The sequence below is a fragment of the Mustela lutreola genome, chromosome 15 (genome assembly GCF_030435805.1).
Source record: "Mustela lutreola isolate mMusLut2 chromosome 15, mMusLut2.pri, whole genome shotgun sequence".
Lineage (NCBI taxonomy): Eukaryota > Metazoa > Chordata > Mammalia > Carnivora > Mustelidae > Mustela > Mustela lutreola.
This window is the reverse complement of record NC_081304.1, coordinates 49,111,729-49,130,124: the sequence shown is the minus strand read 5'-3', so window position 1 is coordinate 49,130,124 and position 18,396 is coordinate 49,111,729. Positions and strand designations below refer to the sequence as shown.

At 51.6% G+C, this 18,396-nt stretch overlaps 2 protein-coding genes across 3 annotated transcripts; one reads left to right on the top strand and one right to left on the bottom strand.

Annotated features, from left to right (window-relative positions):
* The first annotated feature begins 197 nt into the window (after nucleotides 1-197).
* MED9 (mediator complex subunit 9) lies at nucleotides 198-14,160 on the top strand. 2 transcript variants are annotated; one of them, XR_009347949.1, is made up of 3 exons: nucleotides 198-515; nucleotides 12,179-12,820; nucleotides 13,967-14,160. XR_009347949.1 is itself a non-coding variant. In XM_059148497.1 (2 exons), the coding sequence occupies exons 1-2, from the start codon at nucleotides 289-291 to the stop codon at nucleotides 12,393-12,395; spliced, it is 444 nt and encodes a 147-aa protein (XP_059004480.1). In that variant the 5' UTR covers nucleotides 198-288; the 3' UTR covers nucleotides 12,396-13,045. The 2 variants fall into 2 exon arrangements, 1 of the variants encoding a protein (XP_059004480.1); XM_059148497.1 differs by lacking the exon at nucleotides 13,967-14,160 and having other exon boundaries at nucleotides 12,179-13,045.
* Nucleotides 14,161-15,309: 1,149 nt separating this feature from the next.
* On the bottom strand, nucleotides 15,310-17,420 carry RASD1 (ras related dexamethasone induced 1). Its single transcript, XM_059148496.1, has 2 exons — nucleotides 16,842-17,420; nucleotides 15,310-16,567 (listed from the first exon to the last, which is right to left on the bottom strand). The coding sequence occupies exons 1-2, from the start codon at nucleotides 17,125-17,127 to the stop codon at nucleotides 16,014-16,016; spliced, it is 840 nt and encodes a 279-aa protein (XP_059004479.1). The 5' UTR covers nucleotides 17,128-17,420; the 3' UTR covers nucleotides 15,310-16,013.
* Nucleotides 17,421-18,396: the final 976 nt, after the last annotated feature.

The window sequence follows — 18,396 nt, the reverse complement described above, 5'->3', positions numbered from 1 at the left end:
GTCGTGTTAATAATAATCAAATATTTCTGAAATAAATCTATTGCTGACTAATAAACTAGCTGCCTCGATTTACAACAAAATACGTCAATAGCCCGTTGCCTAGCAACAGAAACCACGCCCCCGGCCGTTGCTCCGCCCCACTCCCCGCCCATATCCTAGTACGCACGCGCACAACCTTTCTCCAGAGCCCGCCCCCGCGGGCGCACGGTGGTGACGTCTGGAGTCCGCGACGCTTTTGAGAAGCTGATCGCTGGGGTCCTGCTGACTGACCTGCGGGTCCCGGGCGCCATGGCCTCCGCCGGAGTGGCCGCCGGGCGACAGGCCGAGGATGCGTTACCGCCGCCGGCCGAGCCGCCGCTGCCCGAGACGAAGCCGCTGCCGCCTTCGCAGCCGCCGCCTCCGGTCGCCGCGCCTCAGCCGCAGCAGTCGCCGGCGCCGAGGCCTCAGTCACCCGCCGGCGTGAAGGAGGAGGAGAATTACTCCTTTTTACCTTTGGTTCACAACATCATCAAATGGTAAGAGCCCAAGAGAAGACCAGCCACGACACGCCCTCCCGCTTCTCGTCTCCTGTTTCCGAGCTGCAAAAGCCTAGGTGCTGTTGGCTACACCCCCATTTTACCGATGGGGAAACAGACCCCGGGGGAGGAGGCATTTCCAAAACCACACCCAGTCGCACATGCATTCAGCAGACGTTTGAACCCTGAGAGAGTTGCCAGACCTCCTGAGGGCCAGGCGGTATTCTTGAAAATGAAGGCAGACTAGAGACCGAACGCACAGGCTCTGCAGTCAGAACTGCTCAAGTTTTCACCTTAGTGATTTGGAGCAAGTCAAGCGTCTCTGAGCCCTAGTTTTCTCACCTGTAATAGAGGAGTAACCCTTGGATTCTCTGTTTTCAACATATCCCACATATATGGAGCATCTTCGCTGTGTGGCACACTGCTAAGTGCTGTGGGACGTACACAGTAAAAAGGACCAACTTTCACCCCCACATTGCACACCAGTTTGAAGGGGGAAAAGGCAGGTTTGGGAATTACCCATAATTCAAAGAGTTTGGAGGGCTGATGATAGAAAACATTAAAAGAAACAAAGATACAAGTTGCCCTGTGGTTGCATGTTCTTGGACAATGCCAAAGAGGGTGATTTGTCATTCTTTTTAAAAGATTTACTTATTCATTTGAGAGAGCACATGGAAGCAGAAGCGGGGCAGAGGGAGAGAGAATCTCACGCAGACTCCCTGCTGAGCACATAGCCCGTGGCCGCTGGATCCCATGACTCTGAGATCGACTGAGGTCGACTGGAAGTCAAGAGTCCCACCCACGCAGCACACTGAGCCACCCAGGCTCCCGGGTTTGTCATTATTTTGGCCAATCTTCTGATTAGCCTGAGTTTTCAGCTGACCCTGTAAAAGGAAAAAAAAAAAAAAACAGTACAACCAAAAGTCTCCTTGATCCCCATGTTTGCCTCAATTATTTTTACTGTTATTTATATCCAAATTAATGGGGTAGACTAGGCTCATAACTATTAAACCATTAAAAACCAAAACAAAGTAAATTAAACTCACTCTTACAGTAACATTCAAGTGGGCATTAATGCACTCTTGGGTGTTTTGCTGAAATGAACTTGCTACCCAACACGTGAAAGTCTTGTTTGTTAATGGCCTGGCTTCTTTTGAGTTCAGCCAGGCTGGATTAACTTGCTGTGGGATGACCTCATGCTTCTACCACTTTTTAAACAACTGTGAAGCCTTTGTTCTCATATTAGACCCTGCCTTCATTTGGCTTCACTTGGTGTGAACATACTGTTTATAGGGTAAGGCAGACTCTGTTCTGTTCTCATTAGCCTGTGAAGTTGAAGTAGAACTAGAAGTAGAAGTTCAAGTAGAACTGCTAGGCAGCAGTGAGATAGCAAACAAACACAAGTGCAGACCACAAAATCCCAGGGCAGTGCTGGATTATAAATGGATTATCCAAATTAACCCAAATACACTGGTTTTAAGAAAAATAGAGGAAAATGAAAACATAAAATGTACACAGTCTCGAGGACAGTTCCCGGACCCTTGAGAGTATATTGCACCCCAGTAGAGCATTTGGGTTGGACTGGCCTTAAACATGGAGCGGTAAGCTACGCTAGAAAGAACATGGGCTTTGAAGTCAGGTAGTCCTGGATTCAAATCCACATACTGATAGCCACTTGCCTTGTAATCTTAGTAAATTATGTAGCCTTTCTAGGCCTTAATTTCTTATCTCTAATACGTGAATAATAACAGTGGACCTCAAAGAGCGGGTTCAAATTACAGCTTTATGGTGTATGGGCTAAGAGATCTTGGTCAAATGACTTAGCTTCTCTGTCTTTTCTCTTGTGAAATGGAATAACAGTACTTTAAATCCTAAGATTGCTGTAAAGTGTACTCAAGAGCAGCCTTCTGTGAAAGATGGAGGGTTGATCACATGTGTTTATTTCTGTACCCTCTGAAAGGACAGTGAAGAGGTTTTTTGTTGTTGTTGTTGTTTTGTTTTTTTGTTTTTTTTAGCATAAAAGCAAAAAGAACAGGAGAGGAGATAATTGTCACAGATGGCTAACGGCTAATCCATCTCTCAGCCGGAGGAAGCATCCAGAAGCAGCTGCCTTAGACCATAGCTTCTCCCTACATCTTGGGAATTGACAGTGCCAGGGACTTCTGAAGTCTGTTTAAGAATCAGAGCTCATAGTCGTCTTCCTCACTCCAGTGGGCGACAGTGGGCGACTATCCTTCTTCCATCTTGGCAGAAAACTAAAGCATTACTCTCTCCCAAGATTTATTTTTAAAGATAAGCCAGAGAGTCTCTGGACTGGGGAACACCAGGCACATGGCAGGAGTTGGAGAAAGGGAGCCATACTGAAAAGACAGATTAAGAGAAACTTCACAAACTGAAGTACTTCACAACCCTAGCCTTCTTTCCCAATCTGGCTTCTAGATGGGCAGCCAGAGAGACAGAGATCCCTTCTCTGGGGTGTCTGGTGAGCCCAAAAGGGAAGACATTGGGGGCTCCCCAAGAAAGAACTTAGTTCATTCTAAGAAAATAAAGAAGCATCATTAAGAGTTTCCCTAAGTGGGGCAGGGGCACCTGGGTGACTCAGTCAGTTAAGCATACAACTCTTGGTTTCAGCTCATGTCATGATCTCAGGGTCATGAGGTCGAGCTCTGCACTGAGAACAGGGTCTGCTTGGGGTTCTCCCCCTCTGCCCCTCCTCCTGCACTCTCTCTCTCTCAAATAATAAAATCTTCCCCCAAAAAGAGAGTTTCCACTAAGCCTTTTAATGTTTTATACTTTTTTTTCCAATATTCTCCATTATTTATTAATACCCTGCTTTTTACTAATAGAATATAAAGTATTTACATTTTCTATTGGCATTCGGCTTCTTCCTCCACATCTGGTGGAAGTCAAAATAATGAACATCCTCTTTATCATAGGATCACATCTTTTTCTTCTTTCATCTAGAATGCTGAACGCAGTAAATTATGCACATAAATCAAGCAGTATTTTACTCTTAACTATATGACCGGCAGCCAGGGTCACTAAGCATGTGAAGAAAAACCGTAGCAGAGGATAAAACAAAACAGAAGAGCAAAACTCCACTTGGAGGAAACTCACTGAGAGAAGGAAAGATCCTATTACCATGAAAAGGAGCTAGGATGTGATTTTCAAATATGTGTGTAGGTATGTATTTGTGATAATAGGCTAATAAGGGAAGGAGACAGACTGTGGTCGGAATGGCGACAAGAGAGGGGCCCTGGGGCAGCCTGGAGGAGTCAGAAGGTTTGTTAAGGGCTGGTGCCAGTGTGGAGTCTTAAATTATGGGAGGTAGGAGGAGTGGTGTAGGAAGAACACGGATAAGGACGTGATGCCCAGAAACAGTACTGAACTCATGCAGCCAGCTCGCAGTGTGATGGGGCTGGGGCGTAAATGTAAGGTAGTAAGGGAGAACTGGCGAGAGGGAGAGAGTCAACATACAGAGGACAGCGCATCCCCCACAGGGAGGGAGATTTTGTCCTCTGAGGAGTGGGGAGCCAGTGAGAACTTCCAACCACTGGGCCTCAGTCAGATTCGTGCTCGAGATAGAGATGGTATCCCTGCCCCCAGGCAGGGAAGCCAGTGAGGACGCTGTCCCGGCAGGCCGGCCTGGCCGGACGGAATGAGGGCCAAGACCTGCTGGCTCCTGCAGGCCCTTGATCTCTCCCTCTCCTGTAGCTTCTGCATGCACCCCTTTATTATCTGTTTACTCCTTGCCCAGGGGATGAATGAGAAAGGAGCTGAAGTGAGTTCAGCCTTTCTTGTTCTCATAAAGAATGTGGACTCCTGCATCATTAGGTTTCTAGAAAATTTTTATTTAAAAATAAGTAACAGTTGCAAATTCAGAATCCTGTAAAGTGAAGTTCCGTCACCAATCCTAATTGCTGTTACTATTTTAAGTATCCTTCCAAGACCTATATATGCATGTCTTTTAAAAAATGTATAGAATTTGAGATCATACTGTACTTTGTTTTTTTTTTTTTCCCCTCATGAGTCTGTTTTGGACCCCTTTTCATTCTCACCCATGAAGGCCTTCGTCAGTAAGGTGGCAGCACCATCACTTACGTAACCAGTCTTGTTTGTGGACGTTTACATGTTGTTCTAATTTTTGCTGTTGCCAGCCTTGCTGGGGGGGAGCATCCTCGTACGTTTATGATTAGGTAAATCCCCAGCAGTGGAATTGCTGGAGTGGAGGGTACAGGCATTTCTCATTTTCATAGCTGTTGCTGAATGTAGAGTGCTACATCGTTTTAGCTTTGTCTGGAACACAATCTCCTGTGGCCTGGGCTGCTTTGATTAACCCACCGTGGCCAGAAATCTGCCATTCTGAAAGTATTTTTTAAAAACTGTACGGGCACTTGGGTGGTTCAGTTAGGCATCTGCCTTCGGTTCAGATCATCCTCCCAGGGTCCTAGGATCTAGCCCCTTGGGGCACCCTGCTCAGCGGGGAGCCTGCTTCTCCTCCTCTGCCTGCACCACCCTCCCCCCGGTTGTACTTTCTCAGATAAATAAAAATCTTAAAAATAAAAGTTGCAGTTGTAAAAAAAAAAAAAAAGAAAGAAATGAGAAATTTCAATTGTAGATGTATTCAAAGAACCCCCAAAGGTACAAAATGGCAAGTGAGCCTCCCCCTCCACTCCTCCCAGCTCCCTCCCTTGTCCCCAAACTGCGTCATACTCCGTTTCATGATTATGCCACCATTTCTTTCAACACTTCCCAGCTCAAGGACACTTCCAGTGTTTCTGGCATTTTGCCACTGCAGTGAGTGCTGCAGCCACCCTGTTTGTAAACTCTGAGTAAATTTCTAGCAAAGAGATATGTGAATTTAACATTTCAATCACTGTTAGCAAATAAGTAAGAATGCACCAGTGTATGTTTTACCAGCAGTGTATTTGTGTCCTTTTTTTTTTTTTTTAAGATTTTATTTATTTGACAGAGATCACAAGTAGGCAGAGAGGCAGGTAGAGAGGAAGGGAAGCAGGCTCCCCGCTGAGCAGAGAGCTCGATCCCAGGACCCTGAGATCATGACCTGAGCAGAAGGCAGAGGCTTAACCCTCTGAGCCACCCAGGTGCCCCATGTATTTGTGTCTTTTTCCCCATACCCCTGCCATCACCTTTAAACTTTTTAACTCAGGCTAATCTGATAGGTCAGAAATGATGTGTTGTATTGGTCTGTGTCTCATTTGATCAGATAAATCATCTTTTCATATGCATCTTCTTAAGTCATTTGTATTTTTCCCCTGTAAACTGCCCATTTTCTATAAGGTCATCCCTCTTTTAATGAACTCCTTGTATGTAAGGAAAATATGCCTTTGCTGGGCTAGTGTATTATAAATATTTCCCCCGAGCTATGACTTCTTTTGACTTTGTTCCTGGGTTCTTTTGTTTGTTTTTGTTATCTGGAAGCATACTGTTTTATTCAGGCAGATTTGTTACGCTTTTCCTTAATGGCTTCTGGATTTTGGTCCTAGTTAGCAAGGCCTTCCCCCTCTAATAAAGTGACAAATATCAATCTTTTTCCTCTAGGACTTTTATGGTTTCGTTTTTCACTTCTTTTTTTTTTTTTTTTTTTTAGATTTATGTATTTATTTGAGTGAGAGCAAGTGAAGGGGGAGGGACAAAGGGAGAGACAGAATCCTAAGCAGGCTCCACGCTGAGTGTGGAGCCTGACTCAGGGTTAGATCCCAGGCCCCTGAGATACAACCTGAGCCCAAATCAGGAGACCGATGCTTAATTGACTGAGCCACCTAGGTGCTCCTTTCACTTTTAGTTCTGTGTTGCTTCTGGAATGTATTTTAATAGAAGAAGGAAGGAGACACCCCCACTTTCCCTCCTTGAGCTGTATCATCCCACTGCTCTTATCAAATATTCATTTTTTTCTCTGCTGGAGCCATCACCTTGACCATATACATAGAGTCCCCATATGTTTGCTCATCTGCTTCTGGACATTCTGTTCTTCTCCAGCACTGTGAAATCTTCCTGGCACAATTCATGATCTGTGCAGGCTGGCCTTCCTTCTTCCTTCTCTCTTGGCAGCATATACCCTTAGTACCTTGACCTTTCCCGGCCTGTTTTCTGTAGCCTGGCTGAGATGCTAGAAGGTGCAGAGATGCTGAGATTAGGTTAGTGGAACATTCAGGCTTTAATCTGCCCCTTTACTGCCAAGCCTGTTGGTAAAACTCCTCATGGTCCAGGTCTTCTAACCTCCTTTTGGGATCTTACAGTCATTTCTTAAATAGTTTCTTTGCCTTTATCCTCTCGTCTCTCTAATTCATCCTGTGCATGTTAGCAGTTGAATTTTTCTCTGCTGAAAAATCTCTAGGGCTCCCTATTCTTTCCGTTCCGTCCTTCCCCACTGGTAGCCCTCCATTCAGGAGTCTGTGCAGACCATCTTCAAAGGCCTGTCTGGACCACAGAAAACCCAGAGTGAGTCATTCTGTTGCCATTGCCCTTTGGGTGCATGGAGTCCTCCAGGGCGCATGCGTCATCTTTGCCCAGGGAAATGCCACCTGCCCTTGTAGAACTGCTCAGAGGCCACCTCCCACACCAGGAGAGCGCCCAGTTCTTGTCGTGTGGCTGGGATGCACCCTGCCTGGCGCTGGAGAGAAGCTCCACTGCTCTTCCCTCCTGCTGTCCGTCCCTTAGTTGAAGGAATGATCCAAATGATGTATTTGTGTTAACTTAGAGAATGAGGAAAAAGAGAAAGAAAAATGTCATTTTCATGTGTGTAAGAAATGTTAGGGTTCCCAACTCTTTAAGGCCTCTCTATTACGTGTAGAAATCACATTAGAGACGTATGTGTAGAACAAAGAAGGAAAGAAATGAGGACCAAAAAGAATTCAGTGTTTTCCCCCCTCAAAGTTGCCAAATCTACAGAGTCTGGGAACTAGTGTCCCAGCCTAGGAATTCTGAGCTGCGGTTGTCACTGCCTTGCCTGCTGGTTGTGACTCGTTCAGTAAAAGTATTCTGTCAACATGGGTACTTAAATGTTTTTTGGTTCGGTTTGGTAATTTTTTAGTTCCTTAAAAGGTTCTATGTTACTGGGTAGGAAAAGGGGAGCCATCTGGGACACTGCAGAGCTAGTTTAAGTGAGGAGTACACGGTGTCGCCCTTCACCTCTCAGGCTGGGGCCATGTCACTGACAGCAGGTCTCTTTATTGTCCAGGCAGGTCAGCAAGACCTGAGAGCCCAGGCAGCACCACTTTCACAGAAATGGTATTACTGACCTGCCTCTTCTACACAAGATCTATTTTAATCTGACCAGCCCTCCGCCAGCTGAGGCCTGTCCTCAGATGGAGAAGGCCGCGGCCCCCACATCAGTGGAGAAGTCTGAGAGAGAAGCCCCCTGGCTCCGTGGGGCTTGTCTGCCCTCATCTGACTGTAGTCCTCTCTGCCCTTGGCTTCTCCTTCAACCGAATCCCAGTGAAAAGAATGAGGGCCCAGATAGGGAATATTTATAGCCTGTTCGGAAGCATTATTTCTGGGCCAGCTTACAAGCCTGTTCCCTCCTCTGCCACTTCATCTCTGTGCATTTGGCCTAACTTACCAAGCACCCACTGGAACCCAGACACCATGAAACAGGCACACGGGGCCACAGTCACTTAGTACAGTGGGAGAAGAGCCACAGTGCCGCATTTAGGCAGAGTCTGGAGCAAAGTGGGAAAGTGCGCCTGGAAGGGGCACAGGCTGCTGGTGGCTGGCCCTAAGGGGCCCCCTGCAAGTGCGAACTGGCCTGGCAGGTGTCTGGGAGCTTGGGAGCTCAAACTTGGGTTTTGTAAAGGTAGGTAGGGCAGAGGGGGTCAGAAGGAGGAGAGGACCCAGCTCTGGAAATCGGGCCAGTGGGAGGAGGAGGCAGGGGCAGGGAGGAGGAGCGGGCGGACCGGCGACTGGGTGCACATTAGGCACCAGGAAGCGCGGCACAGGGACGCATCTGTAAGGGTGCAGCATTCCAGCTGCGCTCAGTCCTGGGAGTGCCCTGCCTCTGATATGTGGCGTGCTACAGGGGCATTCGGTGCACTTGGGATGTCAGCAGGACTCCCCAGAATCTAAGGAACTGGGAACAGTGGGAACTGTTGGCATGAGGGTCCTGAAATTGAGGAAGGAGGACAGGCTAGGGGCTGTTGGCCACTGAAGAGATAGAAGTGGACAAACCCATTCTGGCCTGTCCTATAGAGCAGTATTTTTTTAGAACTTCCTTTAGCAGAACCTTTTGTGGCCCCTCCCTAAAAGGAATCTTTTCCACTTTACTGTAACCCTGTGAGCAGATGAAAGCAAGGGTCTGAGGCCCAGAGTCCCTCTCAGAGGACATCTCAGGTGCTGGCTGAAGTGGAACAGAGAAGTGCACACAGCCACTGGCTCTCTAACAGCCGGTGGGTCGGCTGGTGCTGTCGAGTCCGTGAGGGATAAGCGTGTCTGCGGCCACTATACAGGTTTCTTGAAGGGCATTTTGTCAGCCTGTCAAAAATTTGAATGTGCTCCCTGCTCCGCAGGAAGCCTGCTTCCCTCTCTCTCTCTCTCTGCCTGCCTCTCTGCCTACTTGTGATCTCTGTCTGTCAAATAAATAAATAAAATCTTAAAAAAAAAAAAAAAATTTGAATGTACATAACCTTTAACCTAGATATTCACTTGGGAGAAATCATCTTACCAAGATACTTGCACAAGTACTTGGGGATGTAGGTACAAAACGTTCATTGCCATTGCAATTACAAATGGTAAGTTGCAAGCATCCAAACGGCCAGCAGTAGCCAAAGAATTTTAGCTGATTCACCGTATGTGCGTTCACATGGAAAGACATCCAAGGTGCAACTTAAGTGAAAAAAGCAAGAATGGTCACATTGTTGTCAAAGCAAATAACAAAGAAGTGCATGTGTGTTTGTAACCATATATTGTATATTTCGAAGCCGTCTGAAATGTATATGCCACATGTTAACGGGTTTCTCTGGGATGTGCCTTAGAGGGATCTTCCTTTCTTCCTTTTCTAAGCCTCGGTGTCTGCTGTTTTTAAGTTTTTCCCTCAAGCACCTATTATGGTCACAGGAAAAGCAACACCACCCCCCCCCCACACACACACACACACTGTTTTAGAAAGATGCCGGCCACTGAATTTAGCGAGTTAGTGTGGAAAGAGGGAGGGATGGAGGGCAGGACTGGTCCCAGCGTGGGTCAGCCAGGACAGTGGGGGCGCCAGACTGAAGGTCACAGAAACTCTCAGGAGGAAGAAGTGGGAAACAGAGGCCTGCTACTGCGTGGTCTCTGGTTTGGGAGGAGGTTGGCTTCAGGAACCAGGTGGGTTCCTTTTGCTTCTAAGTTCCTGGTGGACACACTTGCCCAGTTGAGGCGAGCTGGCATCTTCAAGTCCCGAGGCACCCGTAGTAAAAATTGGAGCTGCGGCTGTATTTAGCACCCGAACAAGGCATTGTCTTAAACCCATCTGCCTAATAGGCCTGTGAAGTTTGCCCTGGGTCTGGTGCCAGGAACACCGAATGTGTGTGTCCACGGGATGCTGAGTATCACCTAGGATGTGCACAGGAGTCGGAGAAGAAGTGGCCTGTCAAGCAAGCCAGAGCAGCAGTATTTTTGTCCATCTTTCAGAAACTCCTATAAGCAGAACCAAAGTGCCCTAACCTGGCCCTTGTTTGTATGATTTTCGTGCCTGTCGACCTTGGCCTAGTCTCATTTTTTTTTTCTTCTAAAGTTGGCTGATGACTAACATTGAACACAAAGCAGGCCCGTTTGGAGCTTTCTGCTTTTATTCACACACTATTTGGGCCTGGCTCATTTCTTTTGGCTTGAGCATTTCACAGTCATCCTGGTCTAGCAGGTTCCCGCTTGGTTCGAGCTGGTTCCTGAATAGAGAGTTCTCGCTCCAGGAGTTCCACATTATTTACCTTCACCAACTAGGGCAGGCCGAGAAGCTTGCTGAGAGGGCCTTGCTGGGGGCCACATGGCCCCCTTTCCCTGTAGCTTCCCTCCAGGCAAGCCTTTATGTGGCTCCTTCGCTGAGAGTTCACTGAGCAAAGAATGGACAATCTTGAGATGCGGGGGATTTTCAAAAGCAAACACCCTAAGCATGGCCCACTTTTTCCTTCAGAACTCAGTCTTCTTCGGGGCCGGATCATGCTTGCTCCCATAACTGGATGATCATAACGTCCTTCCAATTTCTTATTTTATGTATTTTCGTTTGTTTGCTTTTACTTTGTCCTTTCAGATTGGTGTGGATCAGGGTTCTTAAAACTATAGTTCACTTTCAGAGCTCTCTTGGGACTTGTGTTCATACGTCGTGTTAACGCATATGCCGTGCAAGTATAACAATTTCAGAAACCCAGATGGTTTCCCTCCAAAGTTGTAGATTCGAGCCCGACATCTAAAATCGTTAAAATAAAAGATGCCCCCTGTCTGCCACCTTCTAAAGAATTCACAGTTCTCATAAATACCAATTACTCCTCTCTAGAAACTGGGGTAAGGGATCTCATTCATTGGATATTTAAAGTGAGGGTATCAAATGACAACAAGAAATGTTTGGCTGGTTAACATTCCCTAGAATGAGTGATTCTCCAGATCTTGCCTCTGAGCACAGGGAGCAGGGCCCATCACATTTGCCAAGTGATTGCCAGGGAAGATGGATATTCTGTCTGCGTAAGCAGAGAAATGATGAATAAAGGACATGAATTAGCACCATCTGGGCTGATACTCCTCATCAGGAATGGACATTTATTTCAAAAAATAAGTGATCGTTGACAGTTCTCCCCTCGCCCCCACCCCAGGCCTCAATGGGTGACTTTTAGAAAACCCCACTGAATTGGCTTTTAGTTTTAGTCCCAGCTGTTAGTTTGCAAAAGCTCCCCCACTTGCTAACTTGTAAAAAATGTATAGGAGCAACTGACAAGCTGTTTCTTTGATCTTAGGTGAAGGTTTTGTTCTTGTTGTTTTTATTTTAGCAGTGCCTGGGAGTACAGATCTCTCCGGGCAGCTACTGATAGCGAGCAGTGGGATGGAGGGAATGATCCTGCCTGACCTGAAGGCAAGGAATTTACAGGACTGGTAGGGGAGACTTCGTACCTGCTGGAAACATTTCCAATAGCTTGTAACTATTGTAAAATTTATGACCAGCCCTGTGGAAACTAGTGCTTACGTTAACAGGCTCAGGCAGCAAAACATCAGCTAAACTTAGCTCTGGCTAGCTGATAAAGTTTCTTGATTGGCCTGGAAATGTCTCCAGTTAGAAGAAATGTAGGATTTCGGCCAGTTTTGCCGGCCATTTGTCACCTCACAATGGTAGTGGTATGTTCAGTCATTCAACAAACATTATGAACTTACTTGCCAAGCATTCATTCTGGCAACAAAGGCGAATTTGGGCCCAGGGATATGTGTCCCAACAAGGCAGACACAGTCCCTGTCCTCTGAGCTAATGGGGTTTTGGCCTCAAATGGTGCCAGCAGGCTGAGGGGGGCTGTAGTGGCAGTGCTGGGCGCAGGTGCTTCTACTGGCCAGCTGTCCCCTGGGGGGTGCACGACCTCAGAAGGAGACATGCAAACAAGGCAGGCTGAAAGGTAAGGTCAGAAGAGAGCAGATTCTGTGGGGGTGAGTCTGAGCCATGAATGCTAACGACTGCCCTCTGCCCCCTGTAGCATGGACAAGGACAGCCCGGACATCCACCAGGACCTGAACGCCCTCAAAACCAAGTTCCAGGAGATGCGGAAAGTCATCAGCGCCATGCCCGGCATCCACCTGAGCCCTGAGCAGCAGCAGCAGCAGCTGCACAGCCTCCGGGAGCAGGTCAGGACCAAGAACGAGCTTCTACAGAAGTATAAGAGCCTCTGCATGTTTGAGATCCCCAAGGAGTAGACGAGGCCGGCTTCCAGGAAGGCCCGGGAAAGAAGCGGAAGAACACACAGCCTCCCTGACTCCCCCAACCAGCGCCTCGAACTCCGGCTGTGAACTCTGTAATCCTGTAATCCGGGGCTGCTGTAGCTGCTTCCGGAGCCAAACTTGGCATTGACTGTGTGGGGAGCCAGCGCTCAGGCTTGGATTGTTGGGGCCTCCTTGTAGAGGATGTGTCCATATGTCTAGATGCATAATAACCGGACTGCCTGCTGGTGGAAGGAAGACTGTTCCTGGAGGCTGGGGAGGGGGCCGGGGATGCCGCCCCTCTTCTGGGGAGGGGGCCATCTGCTGTGCATTCAGGCTCCGCAGAGCGGCTGAGCACAGGAGGAAAGGAGGCGGCTCCCCTCTGCTTCCTGCCCTCCCCCCACCCTCGCTCCCACCCCTAGGTATGCTGCGCCCTGGGTGCTCACTGTTCTGCGACAGCAGTGTCATGAAATGGGCATAGGAGTCCCTTGACCAACTGGGTCTGCACCCCCATGGCACGCATTTCAAATGCTAAAAGAAACCTGGCAGAGGAAGAATATTGTTTTGAAAGGCAGCAGGATGGCTTCCTCCCTCATCAGCCCACCCCCGCCCTCCCCCCGAAATACTTTTCTTTTTTTTATGTTTGAGCCAGTGAATGAATGAAACTGTGTGGTGGGGGTGTCGACCAAGAGTGGGGCAGGACCAAGAGCGGGGCCCGGTCTCCAGCTTCTCTGCCGCCTACATGTTCTTGTTACTTTTAGCTCCTGCTCCCTTTGTCTCCTGCCCCCTTCCGTCCGCTCATCCAGCCACTTCATGCTGAAGGCTGACCCGACTCCTTCCCCCTGCTTTCCACAAGCCAGAGGGCACCATTGTCTCTATGCAGGCTTATGGCTGGTTCCCAGGGGACCGGGCCTTGCCTCTTAGCAGTTCAGATTCCTGTTGTCCTGGTTTAAATAATGAGTCACCCCTCTGGCCTTCTCACTAAAGAGCCAGCCACGAACCCTCACTGCACCCCAGATAGAGGGAATCCTGATTTGCCCTCGGTGACGGCTCCGCTCACCCATCACCCGACTGCAACAGTGCTGTTCGGGGTCCGTTCTGACACCGCGTGACAAACCACGCCTGCAGGTTCGACGGCCCAGTTCTGCTTTGTGATGCCCCTCTTTTTTCCTCCAGATTTGCATGCCCCTCCCTGGCCTGTCAGACCGAGCCCTTCCCCTCGCCTGTTCTGTGAGGCGAGAAGTAACTGCGTATTGTTTAGATCTCGAAATGGGCTCGTAACCTGCCCAGACCAAGTCAGGGGCTTAACAGATGCCCGCCAATTGACCTCGTTGGCAGCAAGACTGGTCGAAGGTGTTCTTCACAGGGGTTCCGTGTGTGCTGACCCGCAGCCACCTGTCAGAGCGGGGCTGGCACAGGGGGAGTGCAGGACGTGGTGGGGGGCGGATCTGGTTTCAGTGGCTTTGGACAGAAGAGCGCGCTCTGAACTGAAGTGGGCGGCCGCCTGCTAGGCCAGCCCACCCTGGGACTGTTATTTAACTGAACCAGTTATGTCCTTGACATTTCAGAGTCGCATGGGGCCGGTTTTAAGGCTCTGACCAAACGGGAACCACGAAGCACATAGAGATAACAAGACCACCGTCCCTTCTGCAAGGCTGAAGACCTCTTCCCGGGGCCGAGGGAGACAGAGCCTTCCCTGTACTCCACGCTTTGGACTGGTGACATTCTCTGAGAGTATAATTAAAAGAACTTGTGCTCTGCTCTCAGGACATCTTGGGTTTTGTACGGAGAAATCCATCATAAGATGTCCCTCTTGCATAGTTGAAAGGAAGATGTTCATTTTGCTCAGGGGAGAGAGAACAAATTGTGGGAGGCCCCACCGTGCACCTCCTTCCCTCAGCCCACACAGCAAAGCCAGCATGAGAAACAGGGTAATTGTCCTCGGGAGTGACATCTGTCCCCAAGGACCCAGTGGGCCTGGTAGTGGGTCATCCTGCGCACCTGTGACTGGCCCCCCAGGCCCAGGGGTGAGTTCAGCACCCAGGGAGCAGCCCTCACAGCACAGGATGGAAATCCCTCCCTGAGACAACACGGAACCCCTCCAGGGGCCAAGCACCCTCTCGAAGCCACTGAAGCCACCTATTAGGGGGTTACTAGGCGGTGGACACTCGCACTAAGTGCTTTGCAGACACCTCACTTAGTCCTCACAGCACCCCCACGCAGAAGGCTATTCCACGGGTGAAGAATTAGAGGCTTGGCGGGTGTCACTTGGCCTGAGCTTGCAGTTACAAGTGGCAGAGAGCTGGTTCCGGAGTCAGGAATGGGTACCCTCGATGAGGCAGAGGAGGTGCTGGACCTACCCCCGGGGTGGCAAGTGCTTCCTGAGGCTGGAGGGCACAGGTGGCTGGGGGCAGGGGTGCGTTGAGCTATCTGCTGAGAGCCATGTGGCAGACCCTGGACCAGAGTCAGGGGGCGAGGGTCCTGCACAGGCCTGACCAGATTCTCAAGGCTCCGTTTCCCTTGTGAGAGCAGGACCCTAGTGACCCCTTGAGCCGACTGTGAGTTGCAGGTTTGGGGCCCTCGCTTCACCCTCTGCCTGGAGTGAATCTGGGCACAGCCCGGAAGCCCTTGGTGGCTGGAGAGATGCAGCTCTAGGAATAACCTGGACCCCTTTCTTATCTTGGCTTTCTGAGGAGCCGTTTCCAAATCAGAGAGGGCTTTGGTCCAATCATCTGCAGGTTTTTGGGAGCATTTTCTCCCAGCCCATGGGGGGCTGAGGCCATTTTCAGAATGCCAGGGTCATCTGCCAGTCTGGGGAGGGTGAGTCAAATGCCCCAGAAGTAAATCCCCGCCCCTCCCTCCTCACCCTTCGGCCTTCCAGCCATTTCTAAAAGCAAAGCAAGCATGTGGCTTTCTGTTTTAAATTATTTTATTTGGTATTATATAAAAAAAAAACAATAGCAATAACTTTAAAGACTGTCACACACAGTACAAACAGCTGAGTAAGAGTTTGTTCATGTCCATGATGACCTCAGAACTATTAAAGTGCAAGTTGTGTGTTTTGTTTTCCTTTGTGCAATTTCACACACATGTAAACAAGTCACTTGGCTATGATCTGACCCACACCCCCTTATTCTCAGGAGGGCAGAAGCTTTCCTAAGCTGTCATGGCAACCCAGAATCACAGACAAGTTAATGCCCCATTTGTCCCGTCTAGACCCTCCAGGGGTCAGAACAGGTTTCCCAAAGCCTAACAGAGGCTGATTAACTTACACCCCCCCCCTTCCCCCATTCTTGTCTTTGTCACAAACAAGACAACTTCCCCCTCTGCCGGGCCTGTGCCCCCAACCCGTGGGGGTGGCAGGCGCCCATGGGGGATGGCGGGGGCGGGAGTCCCGGTCTAAGCCAGTTCTCTAACCCTTCCAGAGCAGAGGGCCATTCCTTCATCGTTTGCGGCCCCCTAGTGAGTACCGGGCGCGGGGAGGGAAGATGCCAGTTCACGCGCGCGACCCAGGGCTGGCCCGGACGTCAGACGTGACTTTTCAACAACAACGTCCTCCTTAGGTTCTGTCGCCGGCGCGGGGTGGGGGTGGGGGGCTGGAGTGGGGGAAGGCTCCTAACTGATGACGCAGCGCTCCTTGTCCTTAGCTTGGCTGCCACCGCTGGCCTTCTCGCGGATGTACATGAGGTCGCTGTGCACGCTGGGCCGGCGCGCGAAGGGCGCCACGATGCCAAAGGCGTCGCCGGGGTCCCCACAGCCGCTGCCGGCTCGCAGCAGCTTCTTGTTCCGAAGCGCCTTCTTGTGCAGCACGTCGCAGTACTGCACAGACACCTTGCGGTGCAGGTCCGGGCTCATCTCGCTGGGCAGCTTGGCCATGGCGAAGAGCGCCCGGAACATCTGGTCCAGGCTGCTGTTCTTCTTGGCCGAAATCTCGAAGTAGGCGCAGCGCTGGGGGTCGTCGCCCACCAGCTGCTCGATCTCGCGCTGCTCCACCTCGCGGTAGAAGTCCCGGTCCCCCTTGTTGCCGCAGATGACCAGCGGCACGTCCACGTTCTCCTTGGTTTTGTTCTTGAGGCAAGACTTGGTGTCGAGGATCTGCTGCTTGAGCCTCTGCACCTCCTCGAAGGAGTCGCGATTGTCCAGGCTGAACACCAGGATGAAAACGTCTCCTACGGGGGAACAGAAAGGGCGTTAAAGGAGCCAGGGAGGACAGCAGCCAAGGGGACAGCTAAAGTGGGACCGACCGGGGAGCGGACGCCCCGCCGCCAGGCGTCGGGGCTCTAGCCGCCGCGCGCGGGGCGCCTCGACTTCTCTCCGCGCACCGCGGCGCGCGGGGGCGGGACGTGGGGTCGCCGGGCGCCCTCGGACCGGGGGTCCCTGTCCCCCGCTCCAGTGGCGCAGCTCCCTCCACCCGCCCGCCGCCGGGCCCGGCCTCCGGCTCACCAGTGAGGATGGAGAGGCGCCGCATGGCGGGGAAAGGGTGGTTGCCGGACGTGTCGAGGATGTCGAGCTGGTACACCTCGCCGCGGATGGAGTAGAACTTGCGGTGGAAGTCCTCGATGGTGGGCGTGTAGGCGTCCTCGAAGCGGCCCGTGAGAAAGCGCGACACGATGGCCGTCTTGCCCACCTTGGACGAGCCGAGGATGACCATGCGGTAGCAGTTCTTGGCCGGGATACTCAGCTCCGAGTCGCTCGGGCACATCTTCTTGATCATCGCGGCCAGTTTCATTTGGCGGAGGGCCGCACTGGCGGGAGCGGGGCCGAGAGAAGCGCGGAGGGCGGCCGGGGGCGCGGAGCTGGCGCGGGGCTGCGCGGCTCGGGGGCTGTGCTCGAGGCTGGTGGGGCTGGGGCTGGGTTCCGGATCGAGCTCCGCTCCGCTCTACGGCTCTCGGACCAAGCCGCTCGCTCTGATTTTGCGCGCCCGGAGGCCGCCCTTATAAGCACCCTGAGCGACCGCCCCGCCCCCCGCCCTCCCAGCCTCCGTGCGTCACGGCCCGCGGGCCCGCGCGCCACCTCCCGCGACCTCCGCCGGCCGCCGCTGCTTCTGCCCGCCGCGCGCGAGGAGCGACTGAGTCCGGGTCCGGCTGGGGCAGGGGGCGCGCGGACCCCGTTCTCCACGGCACGGGGCTGGGCGGCCGCAGGGGCGTCAGGGTTGTAGTTCCTCCAGTGGCTCTGACTCTCCGCGCCTTGGGGCAAGGACCCCACCCGCAACACTCGCACACTCATACACGCACTTTCACGCTCACGCTCCTTTTCTTGGGGCCTCAGTTTACCCAGAAAGTAACAACTGTAATCTCGGCACAGCAGGAGCGTAATCGCAGGTGTTTACCAGCACCGCGCACGGGGCCTTGCGTACCTCCCTTCTCTCCTCGGTCCTGAGAGTGAGCCCCCGCGGCAGCGCCCTACCCGTCCGCAGGCGCTTGCCTGCTCCCCCGCGACCGTGTTAGCGCCGAGGTCGGCGCCGCGCACTCCGGCCACCAGAGGGCCGCAGAGGCCCCGCCGGCGGCGCCGGGAGGCCGCAGGCACCAATCTCCGGGGCTGGAGTGCGGGGAGAGCCTCCAGATTGGGGTCTGGTGAGGTCCGGCCTCGGACTCCAGGCCGAGACCCAGCAGGAGCCGTCCCCCGCCCCGCGCTTTACGGCAGGCCTCGGCGTCTCCTTTCGCCCAGCCAGAGATGCTCTGAAGCCGGCCAAGGCTTTCAGTCAGGGTCTGACCCCATCCTTTTCCTGGGCGGCATTCCAAGGACCAGAGACTTGCTCTTGCTTGCTTGCTCCAGGCCGGACCAACGTGCCATCCTCCCTGCCTCACAGCATTTTGTCCCTCAGGAGTCTTCTGGGCCAACAGTCCCATTTTGCAACTGGTGAGGGCTGGGTCTCAAAGCCGGTGTGTGAGGGATGAAGCCCGTGGCTTGGGGTGCCTGGGTGGCTCAGTCCTTAAGCCTTCAGCTCAGGTCATGATTTCAGGATCCTAGGATCAATCCCTGAGTTGAGTCCCCGCTC